Source organism: Plecotus auritus, assembly GCF_963455305.1.
Source record: "Plecotus auritus genome assembly, chromosome: 8".
NCBI classification, from domain to species: Eukaryota; Metazoa; Chordata; class Mammalia; order Chiroptera; family Vespertilionidae; genus Plecotus; species Plecotus auritus.
Window position 1 is genome coordinate 153,249,557 of NC_137782.1, and position 26,095 is coordinate 153,275,651.

The following is a 26,095-nucleotide window of genomic DNA, read 5'->3' on the forward strand; positions in this document are numbered from 1 at the left end:
CTCAATGGCATATCTACTTCAACTTCGTGTTTCTGAAATTACTAACCTAAATTGACATTTTATGTTGATACTGACATAACTATTTATTCCTTTCTCAGCAATTACACTATGGTGAAATTTTAGTTACTGATTATGAAATGTACTCTTCTGAATATTAATATATTTATAAGATTGAGTCACCCTATAACCCTTAACTGAATATTACTTAAAATACTACTGTGCAGAAAAAAATAAAAAAACCGACCACTAAAACTTTGCAGAAGTCTTCTAACCCTGTTCAAATTACCCCATCCTCTAAGAACTACTGTTAAGTTTATAATGAAAGGAAAACAAATGAGCTTATTCTGACATTATCAGAAGCAAAACCTTGGTTTTGACTTTTTGTAAAATGTAAATATGTATGCCATTAGAGCCGAAGTGTATGTGCACCCATCTCTGAGCACATATCCCCAATTTCCTCTCTCCTAGAAGTTACCATTTAGTTTAGGTGTTTCTGATTTGCAGTAATAAAACAACCAAACATAAGAGAATAACTTTCTGAATACTGCTTAGCTACAGCAAGCAAACAGTTATAGCCATTGAAGAGGAAGCCTCTGAAAAAATGGTTAGAAGAGGAGAAAAAAAGAATATTCTGTGAAACTAGGTATTTTTAGAGGCAGGTAGGAGGTGGGCCTCGGCAGTCCTAAGGTACAAAGGTGGGTTAGGATGAGATGAACATTGATTAGTTGCATCACTTTACAAGTAAATTGCATCTAATTACCTGTCATTCAAGTTATAAACCAACTAGTGGCCTGGTGCATGAAATTCGTGCACAGAGGGGGGGTTCCCCTCAGCCCAGCCTGCACCCTCTCTAATTGGGGACCCCTTGGGGGATGTCCAACTGCCGGCAGTTGGACATCCCTCTCACAATCTGGGACCGCTGGCTCCTAACCGCTCACCTGCCTGCCTGCCTGATCACCCCTAACTGCCTCTGCCTGCCTGCCTGATTGCCCCTAACCCCTCTGCCTGCCTGATCGCCCCTAACTGCTTCTGCCTGCCAGCCAATTTGGTTCTGATTGGTTGGTTTCTATGCCAGTCAGCATCAAAAGCTCCGCCTCCTAGGCAGCTATCGACTCCTCAGTTGACCCAGACTTGGTTCTGATTGGTCAGTTTCTATGCCAGTGTCAAAAGCTCCGCCTCCTAGGCAGCCATTGGCTCCTCACAGTTGACCCAGATTTGGTTCTGATTGGTCGGTCTCTATGCCAGTCAGTGTCTCTGGGCCTATCAACGGGGCCTGATCAGAAAGGTGGGGCTGATCAGCAGCTTTGGTGGAGGCCTGGAGAGAAACGGAGCTGCGGCTGCTGTCCCGGCCCGGAGAGAAAGAGAGAGGCAAGTGCTGATCAATAGCTGCTACACAGGCTACCGATCAGATCCTGCTTCTCTCTTCAGGCCTCTCTCCAGGCCTGATTCGCAGCCCCCTCAGCAGTCAGTGCTGGGTCACCATGCCTGCAGCCACAGCAGTCAGTGCTGGGTCGCCACGGCAACCCAGCGCTGACTGCAGGACTGACTTCCAGTTGGTCGAGCCTCTGGTCATGATGGACCCAGGGTTTTTATATATTAGGATTGTTTCTGATTCTCTCCCTAATATCCCCAAAATTGGTGGTTCCTGTTCCTCAATCTCTATCTTTCCAATCGGCACAAGCTGGCTCACCATTCAGAATCCTTGCCTTGCTCTTGTAGCCATCTGTCAAATTTATCTTTCTGCGACACTGACCTGATCATGTGTACTCCCTTCAAACTTTGATAAAAGTGGGAAAAACAGAAACCTACATTATGATGGTAAAATTGTGGGTCACTTTTTAAAACTCCTTCAATGTTGTTAAATTATCTGATTAATATTAAAAATCTGACTATTTTAAAAATTAAATCAAACATCCTTGGTAATTCCTGTAGAACCTTTACATCTTTGTTGTATCTCTGTTTATCTTCTTTGCTGAAGATCTTTGCTGTCTTGCCTTCGTATTGTCAAGACAGACCCCAACTATCTGATTATATAAATATACCACCATGTTTTTATTACCTTTTGACATTTGGGTTGTTTCCAGTTTTGTACTATTGTAAATAATGCTACAATGAACTAAGTGTATAAGTCTTTGTGTTGATATATGTTTTCATTCTTAAAAGGTAAATAACTTGGGTTGTATAGTAGGTGAATTTTTAACTTAAGAAACTGCCAGGTTTTTTTCCAAAGAGGCAGTAGCATTTCACATTCCCACCTGCACTGTCTGAGTTTCTAGTTGCTCCACATCCTTGAATATACTTGGAATGACCAATCTTGTTACTTTTAGCTATCCTGGTGAGCATGTAGTGGTATCTCACTGTGTTTTTAATTTGCATTTCTTTAATGTCTAAAGGTATTAAATATTTTTTTCATGGGGAATATTAAGTCCTCTGTAACTCATTTAGAATTTAACCTGAGGGTGTTCTATTTACTTATTTGATACTAGGGGCCCAGTGCATGAATTCATGCACCTTGAAAGGAACTGTGGGCCGCGAGTCTACAGTGGGCACAGGGGCGAGTCTAGGACCATCCTCCATGCCCCTGCCCAGTCCCTCCCGCCACAGCCTCCCACTGCTCCCAGACAGCACCGGCCCCGCTTGCTCCCGCTGATGGTGCGGAGCGATTGGGCCAGCTTCAGCAGCAAATGCGAGTGGGGCTGGCGCTGTCAACGGGTGCAAGTGGTGACTGCTGGCCCCTATAGCCCCTCAGGAGCAGGGGGAGGTGGAGAAGCCCTCAGGAGTGATTGGGGCTGGCAGCTGCCACTCACACCCACTGACAGTGCAGAGCAATCGGGACCGGCAGCAGATACAAGCGCTGGCGGGACCATGGCACGCGGGAGCCAAGAATTTTCAGTAACCACCAGAGGCTCGCCCCGATGACAGCGACTGGTGCCCCACCTTTGTCTGGTGCCCCCGCTCACCTGCTCCACCATCCCTCTGCAGCCTACGCCCATGTTCAGCACGCTGCCAATGCCCACGTTTCGCATGTGTGCCCCCTAGCGGTCAGCGCACATCATAGCAACCGGCTGTTCGGTTGTTCCAGTGTTCGGTCTATTTGCATATTAGGGTTTTATATACATAGATCATATATCTTCTTTGGTAATGTGTTCAAATTTTTTGTCTATTTTTTAAATGGGCTGTCTTCCTAATTATTGAGTTGTAAGAGTTGTTCATATATCCTAGATAAAAAATTTTTGACAAATGTATGTTTTGCAGATATTTTCTCCTGTTCTGCAGCTTATTTTCAAAACAGTTTTGGGAGAATAAGATTTTTTAATTTTGATGAAGTTCAATTAATTGACTTTTCTGTTATTATTTGTACTTGTGTCCCTATTTAAGCACTTTTGCCAAACCCAAGGTCTCAAAGACTTTCTCCTATATTTTTTGTAATAGTGTTATTGGTTTTAACCCTTACAATGAGGTCTATGACTCATTTTGACCTAATTTTTTATCCTAGCCTTGTGAAATAAGAGTCAAGGTGGATTTGTTTTTGAGTTTATAACCAAAATCTTGAATTCAATTTTTCCTCCCTATCCTTTCTTGCAGCAACACTTTTGCATTTGCTCCTCTATTTAGAAAGTTCTTCACCTGGAAGGTTCATTCTCATCTTTTAAATTTCAACTCAATACCACTTCCTCAAAGAAGGCTTCTATGATCTCCTTATCTAAAGTGCCCCTCTCATAGTTTACTCTCTCACTAACCCCTCCCCTTTACTTCCTTCACAGTCCTTAACCCCATTTATAATGATTCTTAACTCTACCTGGAAACCTTACTTCCTTGGTGATTCTTGTATATATTTCCCCATGCTTAGCACTGTGCTTGGTACATACAAAGCACTTAATATCTAAATGACTAAATAAATGCATCTTCATCACTACTGCCTCAAATTTCTCTTCTGGATTATGTTCATCAGTATATCTCTATATTCCCTTTTTGCAGTATTATCTTGCTCTTAAGGTATTCTCTACACTATCCCAGAATGATGTTTCTAAAACATGCTGTATGTCTTTAAATTTAATATATCATCAATTGTAATATGCACCATTATCTTGAGTACCACTAGAAAGAAGTGATGCCTATGAGAACTATAAGACACAATCAATTGTAAGATGCATTACAATTTCAGAAATGTTAAAATGCAGGAAATATAGGTCTCTTGGATTACTGTAAATCTACCTGCCACTCCGCAGATTAAAATCCTTTAATGGCTCTCAGTGCCCTCAGGATAAAAACTAAATTCCTTAGCAAGGCATAAGAAAACCTTTCACTATGGATTCTATACCTACCAGTCTAGGCTCATTTCTTGACACTCCCAATCTTATAACTTATGCTTCAGTTTATTTTGAATTCCTAAACTAAGTACTTTTACTGCTCTGTGCCTAAATGAACACGTATTCATCATGCATCTACGCATCAAATATTTACTCAGGGCTTATTATGATCCTAGTCTTGTGTTTACAAAAGAATACCTGGCATCAAGGAATTAAAAATCTTGCAAAAGAATCACATTGGCAATGAAAGTGTAATAAGTACAGTAAAAGAGTATCGTGAAAGTACAAAGAAAAGACACATAATTCTGTATGAATGATTAGAGACACGGAGCTCAAGAAAGGCTTAGTAAAAGAAATGCAGAACAAAGTCTTAAAGAATAAGAGGTAGCCAGGTAAAATGGAGGTAATAAGATACTGAGATCTTATTCCAGTATGTATAAAGGAACAGAAAGATAGAATATAACAGTAAAGTGGGGTGTGCATGTGTGTGTAGCATGAGCAGGGGTGGGAGTACACAAAAAGCTCTTTATGTGGTGAGAATGTGAAATAAAAGAGGGCAGAGTCCAAATGGGAAGGGTGAGTCCAGATGGGAGAAGTAAACAGGAGTTAGATGATAAAGACTTTATCTATAGAGGATAGAGACTACTAAAGGGTTTTAAGCTGGGGGGGGGGGGGTGTGGAGGGAAGAGTCGGGGGGGGGGGGGGGGGGGCCGGGGGAAGGACTTAGGTCAACTTACATTTTAGAGAAAATGCTCTAGAGGCTATATGCAGAGCAGTTTTCAGGACAATGGTCTAAGCATGAGATCATGGAGACCTGAAACAAGAGCTAAGAAGCATGAATGGAAAGGAGGAAGTAGTTTTAAGGAATGTTAATCAAGTCAGTTTGGGAACCTGAATTCTGAGGGACATACAAGCAGAACACTCTAGTACAGCTGTCGTCAACCTTTCAGATATCACGGACCACAAGTGGTCCGCAGACCACCGGTTGGTGACCGTTGGGGTAGAGAGTGAATTCTGAAGTACTCGATTCAGATAACAATATGGAAACTGGCACCAATATAAGACCATGAAGGGAGACGAGTACTAATGCCACCTCCTGCAAGAAACCTTCAACTCCAGTCTGAGTTAGGTATTTATCCTAGGTGCTCCCAGAGTACCCTAAATTTACCCTTTTAATACCAATTTTCATATAATATTGTATTTATTGACATACCTGTTTTCTCACTTTATCTGAAGCCCTTTAGGGGCAAATACAAAGCCTTTTATTTCTTTAATCTCCAGCACCTAAAACAGTGCCTAGTACACCAAAAAGATGTAGGAAACAGAAAACTGTCCATACAGTAAATGGTGTGAAGTAATATTAATCATCAAACACATGCAATTTGCTAGGCATTGTCCTAAGTGATTTATAATTGTTATATCCTTTAACCTTCACCATAATCCTAAAGGGATTTACTATTATCATCCCAATTTTGCTGATGAATAAACTAAAGCTTAGAGAGATTATTAAGGTGCTCAAGGTTATTGTAGTAGGCAGTGAAAGCAAGATTTGAGTCCAGGCAGAAGAAAGGTAGGTAAATAAGTAGAAAGGAATAATTCTGCCCAGGAGAGAGTGACATTTTGAGCTGTACCAGGATAACAGAAAGCAATTCGGGAGAAAGAAAACATCTAAGCAGTTAATAGTACTAAATCATCAAGGTCCCCAGATATTTATGTAAAGAGCAAGAAAAGACTAGAAGATTCTCATGGCCACTTTCAACCCTACAGCTTAATTTGAGATAACTCAGTGCTGGGAATCCTTAGTATTTGAATAAAAGAGTGATTGATTGTCTAAGGTTAAGTACAGCAGATGCAGGAAACAAAAAGGGTCTGTGAGTGAATGCTTGTTTTTCAATAGAGAAGTCTAAAGAGTATTCTTTGAAATTTAGAATATTAGAATTTAACTGTAATGCCTCATTAGGTGTATATATGCCATTTGCATATATATGCATCCTCCTCCTCCAGTGCTTGGGCATTATAAAGGTCATAACCCTCTCAAAGGTTAGCCAGCAAGACTAGAAGCAACAGTGGCCTCTAGTACCCAAAGGTACAGTAGTTCTATTTCTGAGCAGCAACCCAGCTGAAATAAGAGAAATTTAAGCTAAAAGTCTATAAATCAAGGTTTCAACCACAGTGGAAACCATCATAATCCCACGGTTGAAAGCCAATGATAATTTTTATTCTTTATATTATTTTATCATGATGTGACATGAATGGCTTATATTCCTTGATGACAGTCCTAAGCAGTGACCTTTCTGACACCTTAGCCCAGTGGTCGGCATACTGTGGCTCACGAGCCATATGCGGCTCGTGAGCCGCGGTTTGCCGCTCTGTTGACTAATGAGTTTGCCGACCACTGCGTAAGGCATTACCCTTACCCAGAAGTTTTGACTTCAGGTTAAAGACATTAGTACATTATTAAAATGTTTTTTTTTTTAAGTGTTTTTCCCTAAGGCAGGGCTCGGCAAACTCATTAGTCAACAGAGTGGCAAACCACGGCTCGCGAGCCGCAGTTTGCCGACCACTGCCTTAGCCTGACAGTTCATAAATACTAATGAACCTTAGTGTACTCTAAGACTCACACAGTAAAGTTATCACTAAGAACTATTGCATATTCAAAATCTAAAATCCTTGCTACCCTCATCCACAATATCCTCTTATTCTTGCATCTATCCCAATCCCTCCTTCCAAAGCAATAATTTTTTTAACCACAACTTCCTATTTCAATAACTTTTTTCTTCCCACATTCAACTTAACAAGTATTTATTGAGTCATTCCTGGGCCAGCTATATTAGTAGGAAACTGTCCCTACCTTCAAATAGTTTATAATCTACCAGGAACACCAAATATAATATACCAAAAGAGACATACAAAAAAATTTTAAAGTAATTCCAATAAAAGACAAAAAATGGAAATAGTTTGAGGCCATAAAGGATAGGAAAATTTTTTGATTAGGAGAATGATAAATATGGTCCATGGAGAAAGAACTCTAGTGGATAATCAAAATCTTTCATTTATCTCAGATTCTCTATCATATGCTCCACAGCTCCAACCAATAGCAGACCTCTTCCACACTCTTCATATTTTCAAATTCCCTGCCACCTTTTGTTTCAATCTCTTCATTCTTTGAGGAGATTGAAGACTACCTATAATGCATCCAAGTTTATCTTACCACTTAAGAATTTTATCTGTACACTTCTCTTTTATCTCCCAGGAAGGTGTACTTGAGTTCTGTTAACTCCTGGCCACTAATTTTTTTAAAGCATATTTTGAATAGAAATGACCAAAGAAGGATTTGACTCTCACAAAGAAATGGAATTCTATAAATGGTAATTGCTGCTGGGTCTGGGGTAATATCCACCCATGTGCTTCTACATACAAAGAGCAGCTTAGAAGTCTTTGATCTGTTGTCAAAATAATAAGACACTCTCCCATCCTCTACCACAATTATGAGTCATTTTAGCCTAAGGGCCCCATCAAGGAAATTCACACCTTCCAACCTGATTACTGTATTTACTTACTAACAACATTTACAGAAAACCCATGGCAATCCCTGTCTTCTTCCAGATGTTATTTGAAATAAGAGCCAAATTATACAGATCTGTGCTGGTACACACCATCCCAGATTCTACATAATTATGAATGTTTCTTTTGGAGAACTGACATCCTCTAATGGTCCAATTATGCCTCTGGGTTCTTTCCTTTTTCAAGAAGCATTTATAATGCTTGATACTTTTGATTTACCAACAGTTTCCCTCAGATAAATTTTTACTCCTTTGCTTTTACACCATTGTGTACTAACAGCTTGTCTTCACCTAATGCCACTGGGCTGTGTTCTCAAATTACATTCATTTGGTCACCCCAAAAGGTCTTAATAAGTTTCCCAGGCACCAGCTGTGACATAATTTGTCTTCCTAGCAGTTAAAACTGCCAAAGTGTTCCCTGGGCTACAAAGTACAGGTAATTTTTTTTTTCTTTTGGCAGGGATTCAGTTGCAACTGGTGCATATATTATGAGCATATGCCGTCAAAAGGAAAGAATTCTCCAACAGAATAGAAGGTATATGGGAAATTTAAATGACTGGCACCTTAAAAACTACTGGGGAAACTTTCTACCTCAGTTAAGTTTTTGGCATAATATGCTAAAAAAAAAATAAAAAATTAAGCTTAGCTTTTAATAAGCCCTCCTTATCGGTGGTTTTGATTTCTAAGATTTCAATAACCCATGGTTACCATGGTCCAAAAATAACAAAAAATTTCAGAAATAAACAACTTTTAATTTGCACACTGTTCTGAGTACCTCACTTCATCTCATTACACAAGCATTGTATCATCTCACCTCTTCACAGAGTGAGTACAGTACAATAAGATATTTTAGGAGAAAGAAAAAGCCCACAGTCACATAAATTTTATTACAGTATATTGTTATAATTGTTTATTTTACTGTTAGTTATTGTTGTTAATCCCTTACTGTGCCTAATGTATAAATTAAACTTTATCATATGTATATATGTATGTATGCATAGGGAAAAAAACAATATATACATAGGGTTTTGGGTTCTATCTTCAGTTTTAGGACAACTAGAAAAAGTCTAGAAAGGATGCCTTACAAAAAATATGTTCCTAGGAAATAGAAACTACAGATATTTACTTGCATTTATATTTTGTGACACTTAAACAGGTAAGTGCTAAGTAACTGATGTGTTATACAAAATATTATCCATCTACCAAATTTCAAAAGCAGCCTTTAATTTTTCTTATAAATATTCCTTTACTGAAAGACCTCGATAAATAAAAAACAAGAGAAAACAATTTAAAATTTTCAACATATTACAATGTACTGTTGTTCTAACACAGTGGTTGGCAAACCGCAGCTCACGAGCCACATGTGGCTCTTTGGCCCCTTAATGTGGCTCTTCCACAAAATACCACGGCCTGGGTGAGTCTATTTTGAAGAAGTGGCGTTAGAAGAAGTTTAAGTTTAAAAAATTTGGCTCTCAAAAGAAATTTCAATCGTTGTACTGTTGATATTTAGCTCTGTTGACTAATGAGTTTGCCGACCACTGTTCTAACACAATAAAAAAATCAATTTTTTTTAGACCCATAAACTATTTAAAACAAGCTTTTAAAAATACTGTGGCCCTGCTGATGTTTCTCAGTGGTTAGAGTGTTGGCCCTCCCACCACAGGGTCGTGGGTTCAATTCCCGGTCAAGGGTGCGTACCTGAGTTGCAGATTTGATCCCCAGCCCTAGTCAGGGCATGTGTGAGAGGCAACCAATCAATGAGTCCCTCTCACATCAATGTCTATCTGTCTGTTTCTCTCTTTCTCCCTCCCTCCACCCCCTCCATTCTCTCTAAAACTCAATGGAAAAAAATATCCTTGGGTGAGGATTAAAAACAAAAAAATATATGTGTATAGTGGACACTAACCTAGCATTATCTTGGCAATATTCAAATATGACTCTAAAAAAATTTAAAAATCACAATATAACATAATTAACTAAAGTGGTTTCTACCAAGTTGTTTGCCGCCGCTAATAAAAAAGATGAATGCTGCCATTTCTAAGTCTCCACACCTAGCCCCAGCATGTGTAAGGGTGGGAGGGATAAGAATGAGAACCACAAAACCAGGCAGAATGAATGCCCCTCCCCCAAAGTTTCCCACCTCAATGCTCTCAAAGTCATTCAACATTTTTATGGAGAGAAATGCTGAATGACCTTGAGAGCACTAAGGTGGGAAGTTAATGTTTGTAACCATTCCAAACATTTTTAAAATATATTTTTTATTAATTTCAGAGAGGAAGGGAGAGGGACAGAGAGATTGAAACATCAATGATGAGAGGCAATCATTGACTGGCTGCCTCCTACACCAATGTGCCCTTGACGGGACTTGAACCCAGGACCCTTCAGTCTGTAGGCCAATGCTCTATCCACTGAGCCAAACTAGCTAGGGCACCATTCCAAATATTAACTCCTATTTTTTCACCACCCAGGAACTGTCTTACTTTCTTAAAGGACATCACTGTATCCTGAGGAGAAAGTGATAAGGAAGAGAAGTTCCAGCCCTGACAACTGTGATATATAGCAAAGTTCACTTGCTATCTCATGGAAAGAGATAAGTCTTTTTTCTGTCTAAAACTAGTTTTTTACCTGCTCTAAGATCCTTTTTTAAACTATCAGGAAACTTGCCTCATCAATTACCATCACCCCTCCCCATCAATATCACCTTCTCTGCTGCACTTTTATCCTCAACATATCTTTGTGCTCAAGTTGAAACATCTTAAAAAATAAAAAAAATTAAAAAATTGACCTTCAATTTAGCATCTTCCTCTAGGTTCTATCACCTTCCCCTCAGGCAAATTTTTTGAAAGAGTGGCTATAGTTACTGCTCTCAATTCCACAATTCTCAATTTCTGCTCCTGCTCAGACTTTCCTGAGCCTTGTTCTCATTTTACTTCCTTTCTATGGCTTCAGCTATCATCCATAAGATGAACATTTTCCAAAATCTTGTTCTAGCCAAGACTAATATGAGCACTAGACTCCAGCTATCTATAATATCATCTATATATGTACCTCAAAGTCAACGTTCAGAAACTGAATTCATAATCTTTCTAACAAATTTACTTGTCATATCCTGGTTAACTATCTTCTATCTAGCCTAGATTCTACAAGTTATGGAAGCCTCCTCCCTATGTTAATAAATTGCACTGACATATTACAGTAGAGAAGTAATAAGCTAATGAGTACCCTCACTTTTCCGGTTGCCAAAATGGGAATAATCATGCCCATGTTCACTTACACTACCAAGAAATCAGTAAGATATATGAAATAATATGTTCAATTGTTTGATTAATGTGAAAGAATTTTAAATTTCTGAGTGACTGGAGAAAGGGAAAGGCCACACTTCATTTGCTCCAAGCTCTCTCAACATGTGAAAACTCTCCATGACTGGAAGTTAAAATTCCCATTGTATTGTGGAGTTAGCAATACATTTCAGAGCTTAAATTCTTCAGGATTCTGCTAATGACCACAGAAAGTTCAGAATGAAGCTCTTTAAACTATAATAATTTTAATCATTTCTGTAATGATAAGGGTATTAATTCAAAAGTACACGAGTGACTACCTGCCCTCAGTCAATTTGTTATTTACTTGGAAAATACTAAATGCACACAAATATTATGACATAAAAGCCTGTAAATACAATTAGCGGTATTACACAAAAATTCCCAATTTAAAAATAAAAAACAAACTTTTCAGAATTTCTTGGGAATAAAGAAAAAGGAAATAGAAAAGAAACTGTAATCACAAGTAACCCAAAAGAGAAACTATAGTTTTATAGTGCCAATTTTAATGTCACTTATAAAATACACAAGTTTTATTCATCACTGCAAAGAAAGTGTTGCAAAAAGCAAGACACTTTCTGCTATATAACACAATTACCTTTACTTGGGACTGATTTCTTGACTGAGGCTACATGATCTTCAGAGCTTGCAAGACGCCTCAAAACATCAGCCAAAGCTGCCTTTAGCACAGTGATTTCATCTTCTTGTTGTTGAACTCGTAACTCAAGAGCTGAGAGGCGATCTTGAACATCAGAAGTACTTGCAGCAGATATACTATCATCTATAAAATAAGGGAAATATGGAATATTTTTAAGTAAACTGCTTAACAATCTAATGACAAGAATTATGTAAGTCTTTTAAAAGATAAGAAAAATTAAAGGAAAAAAACTTATTTTTATACAGATTAACTTATACAAAATTTTTATAGCTATTTGAACTAATTTAAAATAGTTAAAGTTAGTTTGTCAAACAAAATTAAAATTATAGCCCTAGCCGGTTTGGCTCAGTGGATAGAGCATCGGCCTGGGGACTGAAGGGTCCCGTGTTCGATTCCGGTCAAGGGCATGTACCTTGGTTGCGGGCACATCCCCAGTAGGGGGCGTGCAGGAGGCAGCTGATCGATGCTTCTCTCTCATCGATGTTTCCATCTCTCTATCCCTCTCCCTTCCTCTCTGTAAAAAATCAATAAAATATATTTAAAAAAAAAATTAAAATTATGAAAAATTTCCCTAAGGTCAAATTCCCTTAATATTATACCACTTTTTAACCAAAATGTTCCCTAAATATATCACTTTGTAGACTTTTGGAAACTTGCAGTACAAATCACTTCAGTTTTGCTTTACATATCAGATTGAGAACGACTCACCTTCAGCATCAATGACCAGAAAGCATGCTTCAGTATTATATTCAAAAACCCAGCAAAACATTGCTATGTAATTAGTGAAAGACTCTCTGTTGTTCCTTCTTTCCACCTAATGCTTCAAACTTATGAAGAAAGGGTATGGTCTCCATAAAGCACAGAGCTGTATTTGTGTTAAGTATGTAACAATAACAAAAAGACTATTTAAATAAAGTTTAGCTATAACACAGCATGACAAAATACTCCCAAAGCTATTTAACTTTAGAGCAGTGGTTCTCAACCTTTTTAATGCCGCGACCCTTTAATACAGTTCCTCATGTTGTGGTGACCCCCAACCATAAAATTATTTTCGTTGCTACTTCATAACTGTAATTTTGCTACTGTTAATGAATCGTAATGTAAATATCTGTGTTTTCCGATGGTCTTAGGCGACCCTGCTAGCGGTTCTCAACCTGTGGGTTCGCGACCCACAGGTTGAGAACTGCTGCTGTAGAGCCTAAGACCATCGGAAAACACAGATATTTATATTACGATTCATTAACAGTAGCAAAATTACAGTTATGAAGTAGCAACGAAAATAATTTTATGGTTGGGGGTCACCACAACATGAGGAACTGTATTAAAGGGTCGCGGCATTAAAAAGGTTGAGAACCACTGCTTTAGAGTATACTATTGGGTCAATCAGAATCAACATGTACACTATTGTCTATTTCACTATAAACACAAATTTTCAGGAGGAAATTTGGATCTTAGATAAGAATGATCTGGACCAGAGTGATAGTGATATAAACTGGGTTAGTCATTCACACAAAAGCAGTGTGTGCCATTTTTCTCATACCAAGATGTGACATATATCTTCTTAAAAAGACAATTTAACCAAAAATTTGAGTTAAAACAAACACTCTCAGCATTTAAAAAGCAAAACTATCACATTATGGAACAATAAACAATATTAATATTTAAGACCATATATACCTACAGATGTCGCAGGCATATATACTCTCTTCTATTTTTAGAGATTATTTTGATGACAATCTTTGAGGAGTACTAGTATGGAAGTACTAGTTGGATTTAATCTTTAATTTAGACGTCAAAATTTGGTTCCATATAGATTAGTTGTATAATCTCTGGTAAATTATTTTATTTCTTTGAACCTTTCTTCATCTTTAAATGGGATTATTATGAGGAATGTACCTAGTACATGTTTGACATTCAACAAATGACAGCAAAATACAGAAGGTATAATTTAAGAGCTTTGGGCACATTGGTTACATAAAAGGTATTTGTCAAACTCTGAGATGCTTGAGAAAAGGACTAGTAAGAGCAATTCAGTCTCTCACTTTAGAAATTTTTATATTTGAGGTCCTTTTCATTTCCATAGTGATCTAATTTAGCTGAAGTCTAGCTGACCCCATAATACTCTTTGTAAGTATGTTATATTATGGTCACTGTTTTTTTGGAGGGGCGTCTGCCCAGAATACTTTCCCATTTTCCTTCTTCTGGTGGGAAGAGCAAAAGATCTTCTCTTCTGTGGAACTACACCATTTTGTGAGGTCCTGTTAGGGCTGTCAATCTATGATGTCTCATTCTCTCCTTTACCATCCCATATTATTAATAGGTTGAACCATATAAAATGGCCTGTTCAGGTGGTAAAAGAATGATTGACTATTAGTAATTTCACATGGTTCAATCTAATACTACTACAGTACAGGAGTGGTTGTGAGATATGGGCTAGGCCAGTGGTTGGCAAACCATGGCTCGCGAGCCACATGTGGCTCTTTGGCCCCTTGAGTGTGGCTCTTCCACAAAATACCATGGCCTGGGCGAGTCTATTTTGAAGAAGTGGTATTAGAAGAAGTTTAAAAAACTTGGCTCTCAAAAGAAATTTCAATCATTGTACTGTTGATATTTGGCTCTGTTAACTAATGAGTTTGCCAACCACTGGGCTAGGCCAAATGGAGTTCTCCCCTAATTTCCCAGAAAGAAAGGTGTAGCCCATCCTTCTTAGTTTGCCAGGCATAGAGCTGTAAGACATAAAAAGTGTCTTGTCTACCCCCAGCTCCTTTGAAGGTCCTCTAAAGGCCTGGACCTTCAATTCTGAGAGTTGCTCCAATACTGCTCCTAGCTAATTATGTAACCTAATAAATTCCCTTTTTGCAAGCCATCACTTGTAAGCAAAAAAGGTCTTAAGTCAATAAATTATTTGAAATGCTTTTCTAAATTCTTCTCAATTTACAAAAATTAGTTATCTATATATATAAAAGGCTAAGCGACCATTGCATCCAAAACAACCGAACGGACAACTGAACAGGCTGTGTGGGGTGACCAGGCTGGCAGGAGGGTTAGTGAGACGACCAAATGACTGAGCAGCAGGCTGCATGGGGCGACCAGGCCGGCAGGGGGGTTAGTGAGACAGTTGGGGGCAATCAGAAAGGCAGGGTGGCTGGACCCCACTCATGCACGAATTCATGCACCGGGCCTCTAATATATGTGCACAGGAGTGTGTGTCCCTCAGCCCAGCCTGCACCCTCTCCAATCTGGGACCCCTCCAGAAATGTCCAACTGCCCGTTTGGGTCCGATCCCAGTAGGATCGGGCCTAACGGGCAGTCAGACATCCCTCTCATAATCCAGGACTGCTGGCTCCCAACTGCTCTGCCTGCCAGCCTGATCACCCCCTAACCACTCCCCTGCCAGCCTGATTGATGCCTAACTGCTCCCCTGCCAGCCCAATTGCCCCTAACTGCCCTCCCCTGCCAGCCTGATCACCCCTACTGCCCTCCCCTGCCAGCCTGGTCACCCCTACTGCCCTCCCCTGCCGGCCTGGTCCCCCCCAATTGCCCTCCCCTGCAGGCCTGGTCCCTCTCAACCACCCTTCCCTGCTGACCCAGTCACCTCTAACGGCCCTCCCCTGCTAGCCTCATCTCCCCTAACTGCTCTCCCCTGCTGGTCTGGCCCCCCCACAACTGTCCTCCCCTGCAGGCCTGGGTCCCCCCAAATTGCCCTCCCCTGCAGGCCCGGTCGCCCCCAGCTTCCCTCCTCTGCCGGCCTGGTCACCCCTAACTGCCCTCCCCTGCAGGCTTGATCGCCCCCAACTGCACTCCCTTGCAGACCTGGTCCCACCCAAACTGCTCTCCCCTACAGGCCTGGGTCTCCCCCAACTGCCCCCCTGCTGTCTTGATCGCCCACAACTGACCCCCACTGACAGCCTGCTCACCCCCACCTGGCCCCCCTGCTGGTCTGCTTATCCCAATGGCCCCTGCCATCCCATCCTGACCTGATCACCCCCTGGTGACCCAAGGTCCCAGCCCCTCCTTTTTTTTATTTTTCTTTCTTTTTTATTTTTAGCGCCTCCTTGAGCGGAGGTTAGGGCCAGCTGGAAGCAAGTATCTAGGATTTATTTATCTTCTATAATTGAAATTTTGTAGCCTTGAGCCGAGGCCAGGGCCAGGAAGAGCGGTTGAAAAGCTGGCTTCCTCCATTGCTGGGGAAACCCAAGTCTCCTGCTCGCTCCATGGCTGTAGCCATCTTGGTTGGGTTAATTTGCATACTAGCTCCTGATTGGCTGTAGGGCATGGCTGTGGGCGTAGCGGAGATAAGGTCCACTTGCATGTTTCTCTTTTATTAGTGTAGATATCCTAACTAATAAAAGAGTAATATGCAAATGGACCTTACCTCCACTATACCCACAAGCCACGCCCACCAGCCAATCAGGAATATGCAAATTAACCCAAGATGGTTGCAGCCACGGAGCGAGCAGGAGGCTTGGGTTTCCCCGACAATGGAGGAAGCCAAGCTTCCCACACACCCTGGCCGGCCCTGGACTCCACTCAAGGCTACAAAGTTTCAATTATAGAAGATAAATAAACCCCAACAAAAATGGCGGCAGCCACGGAGGGGGCAGGAGGCTTGGGTTTCCCTGGCGATGGAGTAAGCCAAGCTTTCTGCCCACCCTGGCCTGCCCTGGCCTCCCCTCAAGGTTACAAAGTTTCAATTATAGAAGTTAAATAAATCCCAGATACCAGGGCCTCCGCTTGGGTCGCTGGGGGGCGTGGCTGGCCTGCAAACCACCACAGACCCCTCCCCCAGGCCACCCCACATACCAAGGGAACCCCCACCCTGATCCGGGACACCCTTCAGGGCAAACCAGCTCGCTCCTACCCCTGCACCAGGCCTCTATCCTATCTAATAAAAGAGTAATATGCAAATTGACCATCACTCCAACACACAAGATGGCTGCCCCCATGTGGACACAAGATGGCCACAAGATGGCCAGCAGGGGAGGGCAGTTGGGAGGGACCAGGCCTGCAAGGGAGGGCAGTTGGGGGCAATCAAGCCTGCAGGGGAGGGCAGTTAGGGAGACCAGGCCAGCAGAGGAGGGAAGTTGGGGGTGACCAGGCCTGCAGGGAAGGGCAGTTGGGGGGGAGGGGACCAGGCCGGCAGGGGAGGGCAGTTAGGAGCAATTGGGTTGGCAGGGGAGCAGTTAGGCATCAATCAGGCTGGCAGGGGAGTGGTTAGGGGGTGATCAGGCTGGCCGGCAGAAGCGGTTAGGGGCAATCAGGAAGGCAGGCAGGCAGAGCAGTTGGGAGCCAGCAGTCCTGGATTGTGAGAGGGATGTCTGACTGCCTGTTTAGGCCCGATTCTTAGGCAATCGGACATCCCTCGAGGGGTCCCAGATTGGAGAGGGTGCAGGCTGGGCTGAGGGACACACGGCCCCCATGCACGAATTTCGTGCACCAGGCCTCTAGTGTATGTGTATGTATGTATGTGTATATATATATATATATATATATATATATATATATATATATATATATATATACACTAGTGACCCGGTACACGAAATTCATGCATATTGAAAGGGGATTAATTAGAGGAAATAATTTAATATTGCTATTTGCCCTTTCCTAATAATAGAAGTGTCAGAGATGAAAGAAAGTTAGTAAAATATATATGAAAACCTTCCTCCTGTCAGAGTCTGGGGCTCACCACAGACCCAGAGTCAAGTCCGCACCCACCCACATGCACCTCAAAATCGTGTGAGACCCAGTCCCAGCTGGCCCCCCTCCATTGGGCTAGATTCAGACCCGGCCAGACCCACCCTTGTCAAGCCCTGCGGAGCAGGGGGTATAGCCTGAGGTCCCCCAGCCCAGACCGGGGCAGGGGGGGCGTGCCTTGAGGTCCTCCGTCAAGCCCTGCCAGGTGGGGGACAGGGCCTGAGATCCCCCCGTCAAGCCCTGCCAGGCAGGGGGGCACAGCCTCAGGTCCCCTGTCAAGCCCTGCTGGGTGGGGGGGCGCGGCCTGAGTTGCCCTGTCAAGCCCTGCCGGGTTGGGGGCGAGACCTGAGGACCCCCGTCAAGCCCCACGGGGGCTGGGGAGGGCGTAGCCTCAGGTCCCTGCTGATTGCTTGTTAAGGCTCCTTAAGGGAACTAGGCCTCAGCTCTGGGTGCAGCCATCTTTGTGATGGAGTGATGATCAATTTGCATATTCCCTCTTTATTATATAGGACAGTGGTCGGCAAACTCATTAGTCAACAGAGCCAAATATCAATAGTACAACGATTGAAATTTCTTTTGAGAGCCAAATTTTTTTAACTTAAACTTCTTCTAACACCACTTCTTCAAAATAGATTCACCCAGGCCGTGGTATTTTGTGGAAGAGCCACACTCAAGGGGCCAAAGAGCCGCATGTGGCTCGCGAGCCGCGGTTTGCCGACCACTAGGTGATTGGGTTACTTCTGACTAGAAGAGTGAGATTAGAAAGATAGGGTTCGATAAAGGGAAAGTTTTGCTTTTTAGTATAAGTACTTCCATATCATGTGAATTTCACAATAAAAACGTATCATATGCTACTTAAATGTACATTTAAGCTAAAGTGCATTGCTTCTGAAGCTTGAGTTTTTTTAAAGCAAGTTTCCTCTAGACAGTGTTCCAATTTTACAAAGGACTGTTAAGAGTGAAAGGCAATTAACTTTGCACTCATCGATTACTAAAGCTAGAAAAAAGAGACTATCCTAAAGACCAACAACGCCTCCTGCCATTATAGGTAAGTAAACTAAGACTCTGGGAAATGAGGTGAGTTACTCATGGTCACACAGCAGATTAGGATTAGAGTTCCCTCCTCAGACTATAGAATTCATCACTCTTGCCCTTTCAGTTTGAAAACTGTTTTATTTTTTATCTTCCAATCTTTAAAGTACCACACTCTCATTCACAATACATTTTTTAGGACTACATCTATTCAGTAAAGAGAGTATCTATTTTTGGGGGGCTTTTTACAATCCTTTTTCTTAGTTCAAGTACATTTTCCTCTTCTTTCTTAGCTACTTTTAAAAATAGTTTCTAGCCTTGAGTGTTAAAATATAAACTACAAGTGAATTTTCAAGCATTCTTAAATTCATGGTGAGTGTGTGGGGCGGGTGGGGGGGTTGGGGGTGGTGGATAAAGTAGGTCCATAAACCTTTATCCATCAGTCTATTCTATTTATTGGCATAACCAAATCTCTTACTAGAGGTGCAAGGAAATTTGTATATAACTAGTAAACGTGAATATTCAATATAGTTTTAAAACTACAATGACAGCTGCTTATTATATTTTCACTAAAGTGAATCATAGCTACTTTGTCTTCTGAATTGTCAAGAAATATGTGTTACCTTTGCAGCAATAAATATACTGTATTCTAAATATCCAAAAGTTGGCAATCCAGTATATTAGAATGAGATATTCCCATAACATTCTAGCAATTTTCAATGTCAATGATTTTCTATAAATTGTTCTAAAATGAAGTATTTCCTTTCTTGTCTTCCTAACAAGGGCACGAACTAATAATGTAGTCATTTCTAGATGACTCAGTTTTCACTGAGAATATGAATTACTTTGTGCTACAAGCACTGTGATAAAATAATGCCCTAGAGGCTATCATATTTCTAATTAAATAACTGAAAGCACTACATTTTCAAATTTCTAATCTTTCGTGATACCTTTCCTGCTTCCCTCTTTGCAGTTAGGGTTAACTATGCTGGTCTAGAGCAACAATCCTTTCCAGTCTAACTGCCTACATTATGGGAAACAGGCTAACTAAACTTTTTTAATTGTTTGCAAGAAGAGAAAATAACCTCTGAAATTAGGACTTTTTCTATTTAAAAAAATTCTATTTTGTATGTATATTACATACATACGTTACATATATGATTTGCACAATCTAAATAGGGCAAAAAATGAACACAGCCCCAAGCCTAATATTTGTGTCATTAGAGTCCCAGAGGAAGAAGAAATATTCTAGCTGAAAAATAATATGCGAAGAAGTAATATCTGAACTTTGCAAGTTAAATTAAAATTTACAAATTCATTAAAATTAATCATATATTGAAGTCCCTAGCTCTACCCACATAAAAATCAAATCCAAGTATATTAAAGAACTAAAGAAAAAATTATAAAACCTTTAGAAAATAACAGAGAATATCTTTATATCTCACAAGTACAGAGGAGGTTCCTATAAATAAGATATAGAAGAATTTAGAGTGTATGCTCACTTAAAAACACAATAATAAAAAGAAAAAGCAATTCATAAACTGGGAAAAGATAGTAGTAACACCTATAACTGGTAAATGATTAGTATCCTGACTAAAAGGATCCCTAGACCAACACCTTATGGAAAAGTAAAAATAAATAGCCAGTGAACATATGAAGCTCAAGTACCTAATTAATAACCTCAGAAAGGAAAATTAGAACCATAAGAAATACTATTTTTACTCACCAAACTGGTAAAAAAAAAAAATAAAAAAATTAAAGCCTGACAATATCAAGTGTTCCCAAGGTCAGAGTAACATGGAGTCACTCCCATACATTCCTGGTAGAATGTAAACTGTTTCAATGATTTTAGGGGGTAAAAACCCACTCTGGCATTATCCAGTAAAACTGAAAATACATCCTAAGACACAGCAATTATATTCCTAGGTGTATATACCTTGATCTTACAGCAGGACAGGCAAACTTCTGTAATGGACAAGATAGTAAATATTTTAGGCTATGCAGACCATATAGTCTCTGTAGCAACTACTCAGATGCCTTTGTAAAACAAAAACAGCTATCGATAAGTATGGAAATGACTGGGTGTGGCTATGTTCCAATAAAACTTTATTTACAAAATAGGTGGCCTGCCAGTTCCCCAACCTGGGCTCTGGCACACACATACAATTCAAGAGACATGCTCAAGAATGTTCACAACAGCATAATTCATAACAGAAACAAAGTGGAAATAACCTTTTTGTCCACCAACTGTAAACTGCACAAATAAATTGATAGAAACATTCAATGGAATATTACAGTGAAAAAAAAAAACTATGTCTATATGCAACCTCATGTATGAATCTTAGGAATATAATGATGAGTGTAAAAAGCAAGTCAGATGGGCTTTGTATAAAGTTCAAAAAATATAAAAGGAAATACCATTGTTTACAGAGTAACACTACAAAGCAAGGGAATAATATACCCAAAATTTATGACAACAATTATTTCTGATAGTATAGGACAGGGGATAGTATATGGAGGCATCCACAGACTATGAAACATCTATGGCATAAATATTAAAATATGTATATTATACTTTTGTGGGGGAGAGAAGCTGAGTGATTTTTCTCTTTTGAAAAAGGTTGGGGGATAAGTATTACTAGACTCATATATGACTTGGTTACTTTATTTTTTGAAAAAATGAAACCATTTTTGCAAAGTAAATTCCAAAACAGATAAAAATGGAGTTGCACTTTCAAAAAATCCTGAGGTTTTGTGTCATAAAAACAACTAAACCAGATGGATTTTATGATAGATTTGAGGGTTAATAGTATGATCCTAAAGTAAGTTGTTATCAATGAACCTTTGGGGTAAAAAGTCCGTTTTAAAAAAGTACATGATACAAAATACCACCCAAAAAAAAACAAATATTAAAAATGTTTTTAAATGGTCTCTGATCTCCCCTTCATAAAGCACTTACGGTTAAGACACTGGGCAGACCTTACTGTGTAGAATGGTAATGGCAGAGTATCAGATTAGCGGAGCTAATATGGGTAGAGAACCATGAGAAAACAGTAACAATACCATGCCTTTATAGTTTAAATAAATAAATAAAAAGCACTAGCCCAAAGGACTATTAATAGGCAACTGATTAAATAAATGGTTGTACTATGATATACTATGTAGGTCTTTAAAAGAATGGTGTATATTTTATAATCATAAATAAGTCTGGTAGGAGTGACAACATACTCTGGAAAGAAAAAATTTGCAGGGCAAGATTTATAGTGTATTCTATATATGAGTAGAACTGTATATCCGTGGCCATACATATATGTATAGATCTAAAAAGAGAAACTTGAGGTATATCTCTTGAAAGTGGGATTTCAGAGGATTTTTTTCCTTCCTTATAGTTTTCTACAAAATAAAATTCTTTGTAAACAAAATTTAATTATTTTCTCAGTAAAAAAAAATAACAGAACTTAGTCTATGATGTGAACCTATTTAGTACTAAACCCAAAATTTCAATACAAGTTTGGTTAATTTATAGATTTTGATCCATAGTGAATGAAAACATCTCTGCAAAAATATAAATACAAGTATGTACAAAAGGCATATTCTCAGGCTAGTAAGAGACACAAAAATCAATACAATGCAGCCAAAGGAAGAACCAGTCTTTAAATATTTCTTTAAAACACAAAAAAACAAAATTACAACTGATTTGTCACATTAGTAAATTAAAACAAATTAAAATTAAAATGATCTTTTGTTTTGTTCTAAAATGGAATTTGTTGTCTTCAAATATTGTCACATAAAGACAGAAATAAATTAAGTACTATATCAAGAAGTCATGCACTATGTATTCTACAACAGCTAAAATTTATTTTTTGGAAATAAACCATAATAAAATATATTAATAAAACCACAGCAGCTAATATGAATATATAATTATAATTATGCAAGAATTAATGTTTTCTAATCAAATTTTTCTCTCAAAGAAGTTTTAATTAAATAAGGCATTTTAACTATTAAAGCTTATATATTTTATTTCCTTCGTAAATGACACTATTAATTACCTCCTGCTAACAATATGATTATATGAAAATAAGACTTCTGGTTTCAATGAAATTAACATGAATTATGTTGTTGGCTTATTTTCTATTTTTAAAAACTAAGTTTGTTATTCTCCTTGTAGGTTATTCTTACTAAAAACTTACTAGCATAAAATTAAAAGAGAAATTGTGTTAAGAAAATTTTAAAAACATTTTGCTACAGTACTCTGAGCACGATGGCTAGTCCCAGGAAATAACTTCCCTTCCTTCTATTTCCAAAATTCATTCACAATTAAAATGGTCTTTTTTCAAAGTCTTACTTAATTTAACACAGAATTAAAAACAGATATTCAGATAACTAACGGCTTTTGATGAAGTTTTTTTGGTTAGACTTTATAGAAGCAAACATTCAGATTAATTACACAATTTCCTATTTGCTATTATTTGAGATAATTTTTTTATTGTTTTCCATTAAAATCTGCTGTTTTAATTCCCCCCCCCAAGAATAATATAATGACCATCTTTTTGGGGGGAGGCAGGGAAAGAACAAGTTGAGCAAAGTCCACTCTGCCCTCACAACAGAAATATATTTGTTTATAACAGTGGTTATAGTATTAAATACTTTATGCCATTATTGAAGGAGGGATTTAAAAAAAGGAAGGGATCTAGATTTATTCCAACTCCTCAGACTTCTTTTGTCACAAGTAGTAAAGTTTGTGGGACAGGTCTGAATTCCCAGGAAAGGAGAGATACGTTACCAGTGCAGAAGTTCGTAAGTACAGAGGAACCATACACTGAAGCGAGACCAGGCAAGCTGTCTTCCATTCTTGCCACCTACTTCACAAGCAACATAAACCAGTTCTGTCTACGTTTCCTGCTGCCTTCCCAGATAGTCCAGGGCAAATCCCAGCTTTCTAAATCTCACGACATATTTTACATTCTGAGGAAATCTTCCAGTCCAGATGGCCTACCACAAAGCACTTCTAGTTGGCACAAATAAAAACTTAAGATAGCTCTTCTCCTGGACCTTTGCTCTCTGAACTAAAGAAAGGTTTTCTACTTATTTATATAGAGAGACAAAGAAACTAAAGGAGAGAGAACAGAGCACGCAGGCAAAAAGGAGGTAGTATTCAGACAAAAAACTTGGGCTGCTTTGGGGAGTGGCTAAACTCCAGGCGTAGGCAGAAACACATGAATTAATGCACCACATGAAGATTCTCTACAATAATTTGGTTGTCCTCGGGTACTACTTTTCTAATCATCTTTTACTTGGTTAAGAGTAAGGTACAGTTGCTTCAAATACAAAAAGGTTTTGCCTTCTGAAACTGAAACACAAATATACTAAATAGTTTCTATAAATAACAGAGATAAAGCCCCCAAAGTGAGTATTTTCTCTACTAGGAAATAAACAATGTGTGGAGAAAGTGGCAAGTCACATTTCCTTTTTCCTTTTGCTTTTGTTTAAAATAAAATGAAATTTACATGAACTGTAGAGAAACTGGAAGAATTATCACTTTTCATTGATTTTTAAAACCTAAGTATTAATATTAACATGGCTGATTTATTATCACTATTTCACTAAACATAATGAATATAATTAACAATGAGAAGTCATTTTTCTTAATTTGCTAACTTTTCAAATTATTTTAAACTAATACAACTGCACTAGTAAATGACCTATAATAATAAACAATTTATATCTGGTCAGATATTCCAATTTTAAACCACTAATGCTTACAATAAGATAAATGTATAAAGTAATTCAAATTCTAAATATCTTTAGTCTGCCTTAAAAAACCATGTAAACCAGGTAAAAGTTAATGAATGCAATATGTATTTATTCTTCTGATAACTACTTCTAAACCTAAGACTAGTCAAAGAACAAATACAAGGAAGTAAGTGTCCAAAGAAACTATTGGCAGTTTATCTCTTGAATTTGTTGCTTTTAAGCTTTATATTTATAATTGAGAAAAGGATATTTGAGCCAACCTAAAGTAAAACAGAAACAACATGACTGCTATAAATACACACCAAAGAAATAGTGTACAATGGATGAAACCTAAACTTAACTAAACATTTAAGAGTTGCACTATAAAGATTGAGATAAGAATAAACTAACAACAAAGCTAATAAAAGACAGAGGAATGAAGCAAAATGATCTAGATTAATAATAACAAAAAGACTTTGTGACAAAAGAGTGTTTCCTCAAGTGAGACTTGGGAAAACACTTCTCTTTTAATACGTGGTACAGATTCATCAAAATCTAGGAGCCATTTAAAAGATAAATAGAAGTGTGCAATGTGTTTGAAATAAAGGACATTCAAGTGAGACCACATCCTATATAATAAAAGCCTAATATGTAAATTGACCCAACTGTGGAAAGACCGGCAGAATTACTGGTTGCTATGACGCGTATTGACTACCAGGGGACAGACGCTCAACACAGGAGCTGTCCCTTGGTGGTCAGTGCGCTCCCATGGGGGAGAGCACTGCTCAGCCAGAAGCCAGGCTCACAGCTGGCGAGCACAGCAGCAGCAGCGGCGGCAGGAGCCTCTCCTGCCTCTACGACAGTGCTAAGGAGCAATGAGCCGAGAGGTAAAGAGCAGCAAGCAGGCGGGTGGTAAGAAGCAAGGGGTCCTGGTCTGCAAGAGGGCACAAGCTGGGCTGAGGGAACCTCCCCCGCTCAATGCATGAATTTCATGCACCGGGCCCCTAGTAGGTAAAATAAAAGCAGACAAAACTAGAAATATGATGATACAAAAGAAATGTGGTATGCCAGGTAAAGACTAGGAAATATGTCAAATTCTGGATATACATCCAAGAGAAATAAAAACATATGTCCACATAAAAACTTGCACTTGAATGCTCATAGCAGCATTATTTAGTAAGAGCCAGAATGGGATTTGGCCCCTACCCTCAAGCAGCTTTCAAAGATGCAAAAATCCTCAAAAAAAAAAAAAAAAAAAAAAAAAAGTATTAGCAAACCAAATGTGTTAATATATTTAAAAAGATAATAAATCATGACCAAGTTGAATTTATTAATTTATTACAATTAATAAAATTAATCACATTTACAGAAAATAAAATCATTTTCATTTCAACAGAGAAAGGGCATTTTATAAAGTTTAATATCCATTCAAAACAAAACCATTAAATACATATTATGAAGAGAAGGGAACATTCTTAATCAGATAAAAATTCACGGCAAATAATATTCTGTGCATTTCTCTAATACACACATATATAAATATACATGTATAAGTATGTATGTATGTATGCCATCCCAAGTGCTCTTCTTACAATGTGTCTTTTTTTCACCAAAAAGCAGGATCTTTGTTCCCTCCTCTTATATATGGATGGGGGCTTCTGACTGTTCCAATCGGAGTATAGCAAAAATGAGACATGACTTTTGTGACTAGGTTGTAAAAAGATACAGCTTCTACCTAGTTTTGTAAAAAGATACAGCTTCTACCTAGTTTTCTCTCTTTGG

General features: G+C 38.9%; 1 protein-coding gene across 2 annotated transcripts in view; it reads right to left on the bottom strand.

Annotated features, from left to right (window-relative positions):
* EML4 (EMAP like 4) overlaps nt 1–26,095 on the bottom strand; it is a 152,830-nt gene that overhangs the window by 75,859 nt on the left and 50,876 nt on the right. For both annotated transcript variants that reach the window (XM_080683151.1, XM_080683150.1), the window contains exon 2: nt 11,789–11,971. In XM_080683151.1, the coding sequence (XP_080539277.1) occupies nt 11,789–11,971 (183 nt within the window). The remainder of the gene's footprint in view (nt 1–11,788; nt 11,972–26,095) is intronic.